The following is a 14,997-nucleotide window of genomic DNA, read 5'->3' as shown; positions in this document are numbered from 1 at the left end:
CTACATTATAGAATAATAATGAAGACGGGAGAGGTGAAGGCCAAGAGCCATGTGTCCTCCGAAACACAACCCTTCCAAGCTGCACTTCTTCTTGCTTAACCTGGAAGCTAGCCGGACAAATGTTTTCGGAGGAAGCACTGAGGTCAGCGTGCATATGCCCGTCCCACCACAAGGAGTCACTATAGCGTGATGGGACAGGGACTTCCCGGCCGTGCAAACCCTCCAAACGTTCCCTGTCAGCTGCGACACAGCCTGGAATCGAGCCCGAGTCCGTCCCACCACAAGGAGTCACTAGAGCGTGATGGGACAGGGACTTCCCGGCCAAACGTTCCCTGTCAGCTGCGACACAGCCTGGAATCGAGCCCGGGTCTACGGTGACGCCTCTAGCACTGCGATGCATTGTCTTAGACCGCTGCGCCACTCAGGAGGCCCCTTCTCATCTTGACCTTTGACACCCTTTAAACACACACATATTTTCCCCAGCTGCATCAAGTTGGAGTGCATGCCGCAATGTTTATCCATAAATACATTGTAATCACACTCAGGTTTGGTGGCTTTTGATGTCAAAATGGACAGAAGCCTCAAAGCTACGGCATGTCATGCCAAATACTGTTACAGATCCCAACAGATCCCTGTGGGATCCCCCTTTCACACACACACACACACACACACACACACACACACACACACACACACACACACACACACACACACACACACACACACACACACACACACACACACAGTTCCCTCCAACTCCCCACTCTTTCATATCAGATGACCCGTCCAACTCTCAACGTTGTGGTAAGGTCCCATATTGGACGTCATCACAACATTTAAGGTTTACATGCATGACAGATGGATTCATTTAGAAGCTGTCAACCAGGATTAGTTCTAAAGAGGGAAACATGATACGCCAAAGCTTCCCCCACCGAGCGTAATTTTGTCATGTGAAGGGTTAGATGTCCCTGGCTGTGCTGTGCTGAGTTACATGTTGTGTTGCCTGCTAATCTACACATGTGAAAGCCGAAGACTTGAGCACGAACAAAGCGTGTTCCCACTTGCTGCTCTCTGACAGAAAGATCAACCTTCAACAGAAAGATCAACCTTCAAAAGACAATAACAGAGAAAATGTTTCTCCTTTTGAATAGCTGAAGGGTTTGTTAATCCCTCTTAGTGATTAAATTGACAAGACGTCTTTGAGGCTTTGAGGTGAATGGATAATCCACAGACAGAGGATGTACCCTGGGTTTGGTTTGATGTGACATTACTGACATGTACCTGTAAACACCCCCAGCCTCTGTATCCTCCTATCTCCCTACTGACATTAAATCTGTAAACACCCCCAGCCTATGTATCCTCCTATCTCCCTACTGACATTAAATCTGTAAACACCCCCAGCCTCTATATCCTCCTATCTCCCTACTGACATTAAACCTGTAAACACCCCCAGCCACTGTATCCTCCTATCTCCCTACGGACATTAAACCTGTAAACACCCCCAGCCACTGTATCCTCCTATCTTCCTACTGACATTAAAGCTGTAAACACCCCCAGCCTCTGTATCCTCCTATCTCCCTACTGACATTAAACCTGTAAACACCCCCAGCCTCTGTATCCTCCTATCTCCCTACGGACATTAAACCTGTAAACACCCCCAGCCTCTGTATCCTCCTATCTCCCTACTGACATTAAACCTGTAAACACCCCCAGCCTCTGTATCCTCCTATCTCCCTACTGACATTAAACCTGTAAACACCCCCAGCCTCTATATCCTCCTATCTCCCTACTGACATTAAACCTGTAAACACCCCCAGCCTCTATATCCTCCTTTCTCCCGACTGACATTAAAAACTTCTTTGGAGTAGGGGGCAGTATTGGGAATTTTGGATGAAGTGTGCCCAAATTAAGCTACCTGCTACTCAGCCATAGAGCTAGAATATGCATATATTTAGTAGATTTGGGTAGAAAACACTCTGAAGTTTCTAAAACTGTTTGAATGATGTCTGTGAGTATAACAGAACTCAAATGGCAGGCAAAAACCTGAGACAATATCCAACCAGGAAGTGGGAAATCTGAGGTTTGTAGTTTTTCAACTCAGCCCCTATCAAATACAGAGTGGGATATTGGTCATGTTGTACTTCCTATGGCTTCCACTAGATGTCAACAGTATTTAGAAACTGGTTTGAGGGTTCTACTATAAAGGATGGGCTCATAAGAGCTCTTTGAGTGAGAGGTCTGGCAGAGTGCCACAGCCTCAGTCTCGCAAGCTCACGTGAAAGGTAGCTACGTTCCACTTCATTTCTGAAGACAAAGGAATTGTCCGGTTGGAATATTATTGAAGATTTATGTTAAAAACATGCTAAAGATTGATTCTAAACATCGTTTGACATGTTGCTACGAACTGTAACGGAACTGTTTTTAACTTTTCGTCTGCTCCTAGTGAAAGCGCGTCATGAATGTGGATTACTGGACTGAACTCGCAAACAAAAGGAGCTATTTTGGCATGAATTATGGACATTATCGAACAAAACAAACATTTATTGTGGAACTGGGATTCCTGGGAGTGCATTCTCATGAAGATCATCAAAGGTAAGTGAACATTCATAATGTCTGACATCTGTTGACTCCAACATGGCAGGTATCTGTTTGGCTTGATTTGGGCTCTGAGCGCCGTACTCAGATTATTGCTTTTGCGGTAAAGTTTAAAAAAAATCTGACACAGTGGTTGCATTAAGAAGAAGTGTATCTATAATTCCGTGCATAATACTTGTATTTTCATCAACATTTTATGAGCATTTCTGTAAAATGATGTGGCTCTCTGCAATATCACCGGATGTTTTTGGAACTAGTGAACGTAACGCGCCAATGTAAACTCAGATTTTTGGATATAAATATGAACTTTACCGAACAAAACATACATGTATTGTGTAACTTGAAGTCCTATGAGTGTCATCTGATGAAGATCATCAAAGGTTAGTGATTAATTTGATCTATATTTCTGCTTTTTTGTGACTCCTCTCTTTGGTTGGAAAATGGCAGAATGCTTTCTGTGACTAGTTGCTGACCTAACATAATGATATGTTCTACTTTTGCCGAAAAGCGTTTTTGAATTCGGACACTGTGGTTGGAGTAACGAGAATTGTATCTTTAAAATGGTGTAAACTACTTCTATGTTTGAGGAATTTTAATTATGGTATTCCTGTTGTTTTGAATTTGGAGCCCTGTAGTTTCACTGGCTGTTGAGAGGTGGGACACTAGTCCCACATACCCTGTAAACACCCCCAGCCTCTTTATCCTTCTTTCTCCCGACAGACATGTAACCTGTAAACACCCCCAGCCTCTTTATCCTCCTTTCTCCCGACTGACATGAACCTGTAAACCCCCCCAGCCTCTTTATCCTCCTTTCTCCCGACTGACATGTACCTGTAAACCTCCCCAGCCTCTTTATCCTCCTTTCTCCCGACTGACATGTACCTGTAAACCCCCCCAGCCTCTTTATCCTCCTTTCTCCCGACTGACATGTACCTGTAAACCCCCCCAGCCTCTTTATCCTCCTATCTCCCTACTGACATGAACCTGTAAACACCCCCAGCCTCTTTATCCTCCTGTCTCACTACACTTGTAAAAAATAAGGTGCCATCTTGAACCAAAAAGGGTTATTTGGCTGCCCCCATAGGAGAACCCTTTGAAGAACCCCTTTTCGTTCCAGGTAGAACCATTTTGGGTTCCATATAGAAGATTTTCCACAGAGGGTTCTACATGGAATCCAAAAAAGTTCTACCTGGAACCAAAAAGGGTTCTCCTATGGGGACAGCCACATCTCCTGGTCTCTCCCCTTTTGTCTATCCTTGTCTCTCCCTCCCGCTATCGACCTCCCTCCCCCTTTTCTCCACCTGTGAGGTGCCCAGGCTCTAAGTCTTTCTGATCCTCTGGAGCCTCAGCATCAGCACACCCCAGCCAGTCAGAGCTGTGATCTCTCCCATCATCAGCACCACCCCAGCCAGTCAGAGCTGTCAGAGCTGTGATCTCTCCCATCATCACCACCACCCCAGCCAGTCAGAGCTGTGATCTCTCTCAGCACCAGCCTGTCTGTCACATCACTCTCAGCCTTAACGGTGCCTTACGTTGCAGGTACTGAACCAATGATTGACATTATGGAGCTCAGAGAGAGCGGGGCTATCTGTTCTCTGTATGCCAGTCGACAGGGGAATTCAAAAGCATCCGCCTCAGTATTCATGGGGTTGGGGTATGTGTGTACCCTATAGAAATATAATGATACTTCTATGGTTTTGTGGTCCCACTGCTGTGACCGTGTGGAGTAGTTTTCAGACATCCCCATAGGCAATAGATAGGCTGTGTGTTTAAGCATTGTTAAAACTAGGGTTGCAAAATTTTGGTAACTTTCAATAAATTCCCTTGTTTTCCCGAAATCCCGGTTGAATGAGTCCCAGAATCAGGAGGGAATAAGCAGGAAATCTCGAATCCTCCAACCAGGAATTCTGGAAAAACAGGGAATTTATTTAAAGTTTTTGCAACCCTACAGTAGTTAAAACATCACTCTCGAAGTGTGTGTGTTTTTAAGCCCTCAGCACCACCAGAGATAGCAGTCAGTGTAACAAGCAGCTTGCATGCAGTCATATAGATGGATAGAAATACATGCTAGGATACTCAGCCATACAGCATCAGTTTGATACTAGGGGAAGAATAAGCGTCCTCTTTCACTAGTTGACCAGGGACAAAGTGACAGTTCGCCGTCCGCGAATGGAGCATCTTCTCTGATGACATGGCGTTTTTGTAGTTCTCCCCTTGGAGCAGAACTCACTGTCCCTCACCTGTCACCAGCCCTGTCATAACCCACATCAGTGTGTGTGTGTGTGTTGAAGTGAGAAAGAGCGAGAAAGAGAGAGATGGACCAAGAGAGAGTGTACATTGCAGCACAGTATTCCTGCCCATGGACAGCGGCAGAAGCGGAGCTGGTGTGTGTGGTGTAAATTAACATTGGAGCATCGACTGCCTCAAAGTCATCTTGTTAAAAATAGATCACAAAGGGGGTGGCAGGATCATAGAGAGAGAGAGAGAGTGTGTGTGTGTGTGTGTGTGTGTGTGTGTGTCTAGAATTATTAGATGGAGGTGTGTGGACTGACCTTGTTTTCAGCCAGAGAGTGGGCTACCAGCAAGGAGGGCCAGCACTGAGACACAACTTGCAAGCTGTTGACTGATACCACCTGGGATGCTGTTGACTGATACCACCTGGGAAGCTGTTGACTGATACTGCCTGGGATGCTGTTGACTGATACTGCCTGGGATGCTGTTGACTGATATCCCCTGGGATGCTTTTGACTGATACCACCTGGGATGCTTTTGACTGATACCACCTGGGATGCTGTTGACTGATACCGCCTGGGATGCTGTTGACTGATTCCCCTGGGATGCTGTTGACTGATACCGCCTGGGATGCTTTTGATTGATACCACCTGGGATGCTGTTGACTGATACCGCCTGGGATGCTGTTGACTGATATCCCCTGGGATGCTTTTGACTGATACCACCTGGGATGCTGTTGACTGATACCGCCTGGGATGCTTTTGACTGATTCCACCTGGGATGCTGTTGACTGATACTGCCTGGGATGCTGTTGACTGATATCCCCTGGGATGCTTTTGACTGATACCACCTGGGATGCTGTTGACTGATACCGCCTGGGATGCTGTTGACTGATACCACCTGGGATGCTGTTGACTGATACCACCTGGGATGCTGTTGACTGATACCACCTGGGATGCTGTTGACTGATACCACCTGGGATGCTGCTGACTGATACCACCTGGGATGCTGTTGACCGATACCACCTGGGATGCTGTTGACTGATACCACCTGGGATGCTGTTGACTGATACCACCTGGGATGCTGTTGACTGATACCACCTGGGATGCTGTTGGTGGACACCCAACCCTGCTAATAGGGAGAAAACCAAGGGGGAAGAGCACTGAAACTTGAATACATGTACTCAATCACACACAAACCTGTTCATGCATACACACACGCACACACATACACACACCCCAGCCCACTGTAATTTAGGGGGGACAAAGCTTCAAAATGAGGGCTCTTTAGAGAGGCAGGTGGGCGAGTCAGTCTAATGAGTGTGTCTATTGTGGAGAATGACCCCTCTGTCACGGATTAGGATCACAGTGAAGTGCACATAGATCTTCCCCAACCCCACTTCCCTCTCTCATACACACCAGAGGAGGCTGGTGTGCGGAGATATCAGGGGACAGGCTCTTCATAATGGCTGGAATGGAATTGATAGAATGATATCAAACACATCAAACACACTGTTTCCATATGTTTGAGACTGTTCCATTTATTCCATTCCAGCAATTACAATGAGCCTGTCCTCCGACATCACCTCCCAAAGGCCACCACAGGCATACTCACCTCATCACAGCCTCACAGGCAGGCATGTCACACACACACACCCATCACCCACACCCCACACACTCTGTGCTGACAGATAGTCTTTTTGTTCTGCCTGCATCAACAGATCACCCTGGAACCCCTCTCATCTCAGCTTACACACACCAACCCTCCAATTAAAAGACCCTTTCAAAGGGAAACCCCACTGTGCTGACACTCACAGGCGCACGTGTTTGGATGAAAGCATGCTCGCACACACACACACACACACACACACACACACACACACACACACACACACACACACACCTCCATCCGCCTCAGTACACACAGGAAGTGATAATAATAGCGTTCAGGGGCTGTTTATTACTAGTCACCACTCTGTAATCACTGGGGAAGGTTAGGGTTACTTCTAGGGTTATTGTTGGGGTGGTTAGTTGGAGTAAGGTTAGTGTTGGTGTTGGAGCTAGGGTCAGTGTTAGGGTTGGAGTTAGGGTCTGTGTTTGGGTTGGAGTTAGGGTGAGTGCTAGGGTTGGAGTTAGGGTCAGTGTTAGGGTTGGAGTTAGGGTCAGTGTTAGGGTTGGAGTTTGGGTCTGTGTTTGGGTTGGAGTTAGGGTCAGTGTTAGGGTTGGAGTTAGGGTCTGTGTTTGGGTTGGAGTTAGGGTCAGTGTTAGGGTTGGAGTTAGGGTTGGAGATAGGGTCTGTGTTTGGGTTGGAGTTAGGGTGAGTGTTAGGGTTGGAGTTAGGGTCAGTGTTAGGGTTGGAGTTAGGGTCTGTGTTAGGGTTGGAGTTAGGGTCGGTGTTAGGGTTGGAGTTAGGGTCAGTGTTAGGGTTGGAGTTAGGGTCAGTGTTAGGGTTGGAGTTAGGGTCAGTGCTAGGGTTGGAGTTAGGGTCAGTGTTAGGGTTGGAGTTAGGGTGAGTGTTAGGGTTGGAGTTAGGGTCAGTGTTAGGGTTGGAGTTAGGGTCTGTGTTAGGGTTGGAGTTAGGGTCGGTGTTAGGGTTGGAGTTAGGGTCAGTGTTAGGGTTGGAGTTAGGGTCAGTGTTAGGGTTGGAGTTAGGGTCAGTGTTAGGGTTGGAGTTAGGGTCAGTGTTAGGGTTGGAGTTAGGCTGAGTGTTAGGGTTGGAGTTAGGGTCGGTGTTAGGGTTGGAGTTAGGCTGAGTGTTAGGGTTGGAGTTAGGGTGAGTGTTAGGGTTGGAGTTAGGCTGAGTGTTAGGGTTGGAGTTAGGGTCGGTGTTAGGGTTGGAGTTAGGGTCAGTGTTAGGGTTGGAGTTAGGGTCTGTGTTTGGGTTGGAGTTAGGGTCAGTGTTAGGGTTGGAGTTAGGGTTGGAGTTAGGGTCAGTGTTAGGGTTGGAGTTAGGTTTAGTGTTAGGGTTGGAGTTAGGTTTAGTGTTAGGGTTGGAGTTAGGGTCAGTGTTAGGGTTGGAGTTAGGGTCTGTGTTTGGGTTGGAGTTAGGGTCAGTGGATGGGTTGGAGTTAGGGTCAGTGTTTGGGTTGGAGTTAGGGTCGGTGTTAGGGTTGGAGTTAGGGTCTGTGTTTGGGTTGGAGTTAGGGTTGGAGTTAGGGTCAGTGTTAGGGTTGGAGTTAGGTTTAGTGTTAGGGTTGGAGATAGGGTCTGTGTTTGGGTTGGAGTTAGGGTCAGTGTTAGGGTTGGAGTTAGGGTCAGTGTTAGGGTTGGAGTTAGGGTCAGTGTTAGGGTTGGAGTTAGGGTCAGTGTTAGGGTTGGAGTTAGGTTTAGTGCTAGGGTTGGAGTTGGGTTTAGTGCTAGGGTTGGAGTTAGGTTTAGTGCTAGGGTTGGAGTTGGGTTTAGGGCTAGGGTTGGAGTTAGGTTTAGTGTTAGGGTTGGAGTTAGGTTTAGTGTTCGGGTTGGAGTTGGGTTTAGGGCTAGGGTTGGAGTTAGGTTTAGTGTTAGGGTTGGAGTTAGGTTTAGTGCTAGGGTTGGAGTTGGGTTTAGTGCTAGGGTTGGAGTTAGGTTTAGTGCTAGGGTTGGAGTTAGGTTTAGTGTTAGGGTTGGAGTTAGGTTTAGTGCTAGGGTTGGAGTTGGGTTTAGTGCTAGGGTTGGAGTTAGGTTTAGTGCTAGGGTTGGAGTTAGGGTCAGTGTTAGGGTTGGAGTTAGGTTTAGTGCTAGGGTTGGAGTTAAGGTCAGTGTTATGATTGGAGTTAGGTTTAGTGCTAGGGTTGGAGTTGGGTTTAGTGCTAGGGTTGGAGTTAGGTTTAGTGCTAGGGTTGGAGTTGGGTTTAGTGCTAGGGTTGGAGTTGGGTTTAGTGCTAGGGTTGTTGTTGGGTTTAGTGCTAGGGTTGGAGTTGGGTTTAGTGCTAGGATTGGAGTTGGGTTTAGTGCTAGGGTTGGAGTTGGGTTTAGTGCTAGGGTTGTTGTTGGGTTTAGTGCTAGGGTTGGAGCTAGGTTTAGTGCTAGGGTTGGAGCTAGGTTTAGTGCTAGGGTTGGAGTTAGGTTTAGTGCTAGGATTGGAGTTGGGTTTAGTGCTAGGGTTGGAGCTAGGTTTAGTGCTAGGGTTGGAGTTGGGTTTAGTGCTAGGGTTGGAGCTAGGTTTAGTGCTAGGGTTGGAGCTAGGTTTAGTGCTAGGGTTGGAGTTGGGTTTAGTGCTAGGGTTGGAGCTAGGTTTAGTGTTTAGTGAGGTTTAGTGAGCCTATTTGAGACCAATGTCTCATTTGCAATGGTGCCCTCAGGACAGAAATTCCTTCAACAAACAACGAAAGATAAAGAGAAACTACAAGACAGCTATAAACACATGACATAAGGTTATTGCAACAAGTTATAATAGTCCTTTGAAACGATTGCACACTGCAGTGAACTCATTTAACAACAGACTTTTAGAATGTCTTATCGGCACCAGGGAATCCAGGTGTAATTTGTTTTGTAAGGTAACTGTGGTGCGTTAAAACTAAAGCCGGATTTACCAAACTTTGAGGAGACAAGCGGGACCTCAAGAGTTAACCAACCCTGCGAACGGGTTTGGTATCATGTTATATTTCAACAGGGAAGTGGGGTATGTTGGAAGCTTGTGGAGCAGAGCTTTGTAAAAAAGTAGGAAGTAATGAAGTGATCTACAGGATTTTAGTGAGGTCCAGCCAACCTTCTGATACAGGATGCAGTGATCAATATTAAAACTGTCACCTGTAATAAAGAGGTTCTAAGGTAGACGGCATCCGGTGATTTAAGAATAGTGGCTGCTGCAGTCTGGTAAATGGTGATACCATAGTCAACAACTGGCAGGAAAGTTGACTGCACAATCTTCTTTGTGCAGTTCATGGAAAGGCAAGATCTTTTTCAAAAAAATAAGCCCACTTTAAATTGTAGCTTTTTAACTAACTCATCAGTATTTTTTAAAACATATGCTCTTTATCAGTCCAAACGCCCAGATATTTATAGGCATGAACCTGCTCGACGAGAGAGACTAAATACTGTATGTAGCCCATCTGAGACATTTTCCTGTGAATTAGAAAACAACATATATTTAGTCTTGCCTGCATTAAGTAGAAGTTTAAAAAAATCAGACTGCAACTCTAACATTCCTTGGTCAACAATGGCATACATAACAGTACCGTCTGCATACCGATGGATATTACAGGATTTAGTACATAGACCAATATTACTTCTATACATAGTCAAGAGAACAGGTTCCAATACTGATCCCTGCGGTACATCTTTCATAATATTGAGGAAACTGGACTTGACACCATCAGAAAGCACACATTGCATCCTGTCTGTCAGATAGCTTTTAAACCATTTGCAAGACTTATTGTCCAGGCTCATCAAAGACAGTTTTTGAATGAGTAGCGAAAGGTGAACTGTGTTGAATGCCTTGGAAAGGTCTTTAAATAGGGCAGCACAATGTTTTTTTTTAATGATCTATGCAATTTAACACATCATCTAAAACAAGCATGGTGGCTGAAACAGTGTTATGTCCAGACCAAAAATAAGACTGGTGCATATTTACAAAAGTGTGACAAGTAAAAAAACGTATTAGATGGGAGATGGTTATGGATTCCAGCACCTTGGCTAGGCAAGAGAACTTGGAGATTGGGTGGTAATTATGTAATTATTCATCATAAGGATCGCTGCCTTTATGTAGGGGGAGGACATGTGCCGCTTTCCAAATCTTAGGGATAAGACCCGTAGCAATTGTCAAGTTAAATAGTCGCTTATAGATACGTCAGTCAGTCAGGTGGCTATAGCTGCTGTCAGAGACTTCTATTGCAGTCAAGTTGAAGGACTCTGGATAGTATTACTTAGCCAGCTAAAAGGATGAAGTAAAAAGCTAACATTAAACAGAGCCTACCTCAGCAGGAGCAAAAAATACTCTATTAAGTTCTCATAACAACTTTGCTTTACAGAGAGTAAGCTACTGAGACAAATGGGGATGTGGTGCTCAGTGGTGAGGCTGAGGCAGGCTGCAATGCCTGCAAGAGGAAGCAGAGTAGACAGAGAGAGAGAGGAAGCAAGCAGAGAGAGAGGTTAGTACAGTGGTTCTGAAACTTGGGTTTGGGGCCCCATCTGGGTTCCCCTGTACTGGGGTCCCCTGTACTAATCTAATCAAACAATAATTTAGGATAAAAAAAAAAGGAGATATGTTTCCATATGAACATCTCCACATGGTCTATTATCCCTATAGGCCCACATTAAATCTATCAAAATGCAAACAATAGAATAAAAAACAAACATACATTTTAATGTAAAGCATTTCTTATTAGCCTTCTGTGGCATGCATTATGACTACAATAGAGTAGCAAGTCTAACAGAATTCTAAAAAACAAGTGTGTCTACATTCTAATTACTTGAGCACATATCTGAGCATGCTCAGATATTCCCAGCTTTACTTTACAATCTCAGAAAAAGGTAGAACCTTATTTGGTTCAATGTAAACCCTTTTCACAGTGGGTTGTACATGGAACCCAAAGGGGTTCTTTAGTGGATTCTCTCACAGGGAGAGCTGAAGGACCCTTTTGGAACCCTCTTTTCTGAGAGTGTACTGTATCGGTAACGCTCGTCTGATGAAGAAGGAGTGGACCAAAGCGAAGCGTGGTACGTGTTCATGATATTTATTTAAATCTGAACACGAGAACAAAAATAACAAAGTGAGAAATGAACAGTTCTGTAAGGCAACTAAAACTATACAGAAAACAACTACCCACAAACCTAGGTGGGAAAAAGGCTACCTAAGTATGATTCTCAATCAGAGACAACGATAGACAGCTGCCTCTGATTGAGAACCACACCCGGCCAAACACAAAGGAATAGAAAACATAGAAATAAAGAAACTAGAATGCCTAACCTAGTCACACCCTGGCCTAACCAAAATAGAGAATAAAAGCCTCTCTATGGCCAGGGCAGTATCTCAAAACCAATGAGACAGCCTTATTATAAAATGTATTAAATCGTTCCCCCTCATCAATCTACACACAATACCCCAGAATCACAAAGAAAAAATTGGTTTTTAGAAATGTTTGCTAATTTATACATAAAAAAAATGGAAATATTACATTTACATAAGTATTCAGACCCTTTACTCAGTACTTTGTTGAAGCACGTTTGGTAGCGATTACAGCCTCAAGTATTCTTGGGTATGACGTTACAAGCTTGGAACACCTGTATTTGGGGAGTTTCTCCCATTCTTCTCTGCTGATCCTCTCAAGCTCTGTCATGTTGGATGGGGAACGTTTCTGCATAGCTATTTTCAGGTCTCTCCAGAGATTTAAGTCCAGGCTCTCACTGGGCCACTCAAGGATATTCAAAGACTTGTCCTGAAGCCACTCTTGCAAAATCAAATCACATTTATTTATATAGCCCTTCGTACATCAGCTGATATCTCAAAGTGCTGTACAGAAACCCAGCCTAAAACCCCAAACAGCAAGCAATGCAGGTGTAGAGGCACGGTGGCTCTGAAAAACTCCCTAGAAAGGCCAAAACCTAGGAAGAAACCTAGAGAGGAACCAGGCTATGTGGGGTGGCCAGTCCTCTTCTGGCTGTGCCGGGTGGAGATTATAACAGAACATGGCCAAGATGTTCAAATGTTCATAAATGACCAGCATGGTCAAATAATAATAATCACAGGCAGAACAGTTGAAACTGGAGCAGCAGCACGGCCAGGTGGACTGGGGACAGCAAGGAGTCATCATGCCCGGTAGTCCTGAGGCATGGTCCTAGGGCTCAGGTCCTCCGAGAGAGAGAAAGAAAGAGAGAAAGAGAGTATTAGAGAGAGCATACTTAAATTCACACAGGACACCGGATAGGACAGAAGAAGTACTCCAGATATAAAAAACTGACCCCAGCCCCCCGACACATAAACTACTGCAGCATAAATACTGGAGGCTGAGACAGGAGGGGTCAGGAGACACTGTGGACCCATCCGATGACACCCCCTGACAGGGCCAAACAGGAAGGATATAACCCCACCCACATTGCCAAAGCACAGCCCCCACACCACTAGAGGGATATCTTCAACCACCAACTTACCATCCTGAGACAAGGACGAGTATAGCCCACAAAGATCTCCGCCACGGCACAACCCAAGGGGGGGTGCCAACCCAGACAGGAAGATCACATCAGTGACTCAACCCACTCAAGTGACGCACCCCTCCTAGGGACGGTATGAAAGAGCCCCAGTAAGCCAGTGACTCAGCCCCTGTAATAGGGTTAGAGGCAGAGAATCCCAGTGGAAAGAGGGGAACCGGCCAGGCAGAGACAGCAAGGGCGGTTCGTTGCTCCAGAGCCTTTCCGTTCACCTTCACACTCCTGGGCCAGACTACACTCAATCATATGACCCACTGAAGAGATGAGTCTTCAGTAAAGACTGAAAGGTTGAGACCGAGTTTGCGTTTCTCACATGGGTAGGCAGACCATTCCATAAAAATTGAGCTCTATAGGAGAAAGCCCTGCCTCCAGCTGTTTGCTTAGAAATTCTAGAGACAATTAGGAGGCCTGCGTCGTAGCGTACGTGTAGGTATGTACGGCAGGACCAAATCAGAGAGATAGGTAGGAGCAAGCCCATGTAATGCTTTGTAGGTTAGCAGTAAAACCTTGAAATCAGCCCTTGCCTTGACAGGAAGCCAGTGTAGGGAGGCTAGCACTGGAGTAATATGATCAAATTTGTTGGTTCTAGTCAGGATTCTAGCAGCCGTATTTAGCACTAACTGAAGTTTATTTAGTGCTTTATCTGGGTAGCCGGAACGTAGAGCATTGCAGTATTCTAACCTAGAAGTGACAATAGCATGGATTAATTTTTCTGCATCATTTTTGGACAGAAAGTTTCTGATTTTTGCAATGTTACGTAAATGGAAAAAAGCTGTCCTTGAAACAATCTTGATATGTTCTTCAAAAGAGAGATCAGGGTCCAGAGTAACGCCGAGGTCCTTCACAGTTTTATTTGAGACGACTGTACAACCATTAAGATTAATTGTCAGATTCAACAGAAGATCTCTTTGTTTCTTGGGACCTAGAACAAGCATCTCTGTTTTGTCCGAGTTTAAAAGTAGAAAGTTTGCAGCCATCCACTTCCTTATGTCTGAAACACATGCTTCTAGCGAGGGCAATTTTGGGACTTCACCATGTTTCATTGAAATGTACAGCTGTGTCATCCGCATAGCAGTGAAAGTTAACATTATGTTTTCGAATGACATCCCCAAGAGGTAAAATATATAGTGAAAACAATAGGAACACCTTGAGGAACACCGACATTTACAGTTGATTTGTCAGAGGACAAACCATTCACAGCGACAAACTGATATCTTTCCGACAGATAAGATCTAAACCAGGCCAGAACTTGTCCGTGTAGACCAATTTGGGTTTCCAATCTCTCCAAAAGAATGTGGTGATCGATGGTATCAAAAGCAGCACTAAGGTCTAGGAGCACGAGGACAGATGCAGAGCCTCGGTCTGATGCTATTAAAAGGTAATTTACCACCTTCACGAGTGCAGTCTCAGTGCTATGATGGGGTCTAAAACCAGACTGAAGCATTTCGTATACATTGTTTGTCTTCAGGAAGGCAGTGAGTTGCTGCGCAACAGCCTTTTCTACAATTTTTGAGAGGAATGGAAGATTCGATATACGCCGATAGTTTTTTAAATATTATCTGGGTCAAGGTTTGGCTTTTTCAAGAGAAGCTTTATTACTGCCACTTTTAGTGAATTTGGTACACATCCGGTGGATAGAGAGCCATTTATTATGTTCAACATAGGAGGGCCAAGCACAGGAAGAAGCTCTTTTAGTAGTTTAGTTGGAATAGGGTCCAGTATGCAGCTTGAAGGTTTAGAGGCCATGATTATTTTCATCATTGTGTCAAGAGATATAGTACTAAAACACTTGAGTGTCTCTCTTGATCCTAGGTTCTGGCAGAGTTGTGCAGACTCAGGACAACTGAGCTTTGAAGGAATATGCAGATTTAAAGAGGAGTACGTAATTTGCTTTCTAATAATCATGATCTTTTCCTCAAAGAAGTTCATGAATTTATTACTGTTGAAGTGAAAACCACCCTCACTTGGGGAATGCTGCTTTTTAGTTAGCTTTGCGACAGTATCAAAAAGGAATTTCGGATTGTTCTTATTTTCCTCAATTAAGTTG

The 14,997-nt window shown here is 45.0% G+C and overlaps 1 protein-coding gene across 1 annotated transcript; it reads right to left on the bottom strand.

Moving 5' to 3' along the window:
- Window positions 1–6,807: 6,807 nt before the first annotated feature.
- LOC116356574 (circumsporozoite protein-like) lies at window positions 6,808–9,402 on the bottom strand. Its single transcript, XM_031802658.1, has 3 exons — window positions 9,380–9,402; window positions 8,160–9,034; window positions 6,808–7,121 (listed from the first exon to the last, which is right to left on the bottom strand). The coding sequence occupies exons 1-3, from the start codon at window positions 9,400–9,402 to the stop codon at window positions 6,808–6,810; spliced, it is 1,212 nt and encodes a 403-aa protein (XP_031658518.1).
- Window positions 9,403–14,997: the final 5,595 nt, after the last annotated feature.

This window comes from Oncorhynchus kisutch, linkage group LG23 (assembly GCF_002021735.2).
Source record: "Oncorhynchus kisutch isolate 150728-3 linkage group LG23, Okis_V2, whole genome shotgun sequence".
Taxonomy (NCBI): Eukaryota; Metazoa; Chordata; class Actinopteri; order Salmoniformes; family Salmonidae; genus Oncorhynchus; species Oncorhynchus kisutch.
This window is presented reverse-complemented; position numbering and strand designations above follow the sequence as displayed.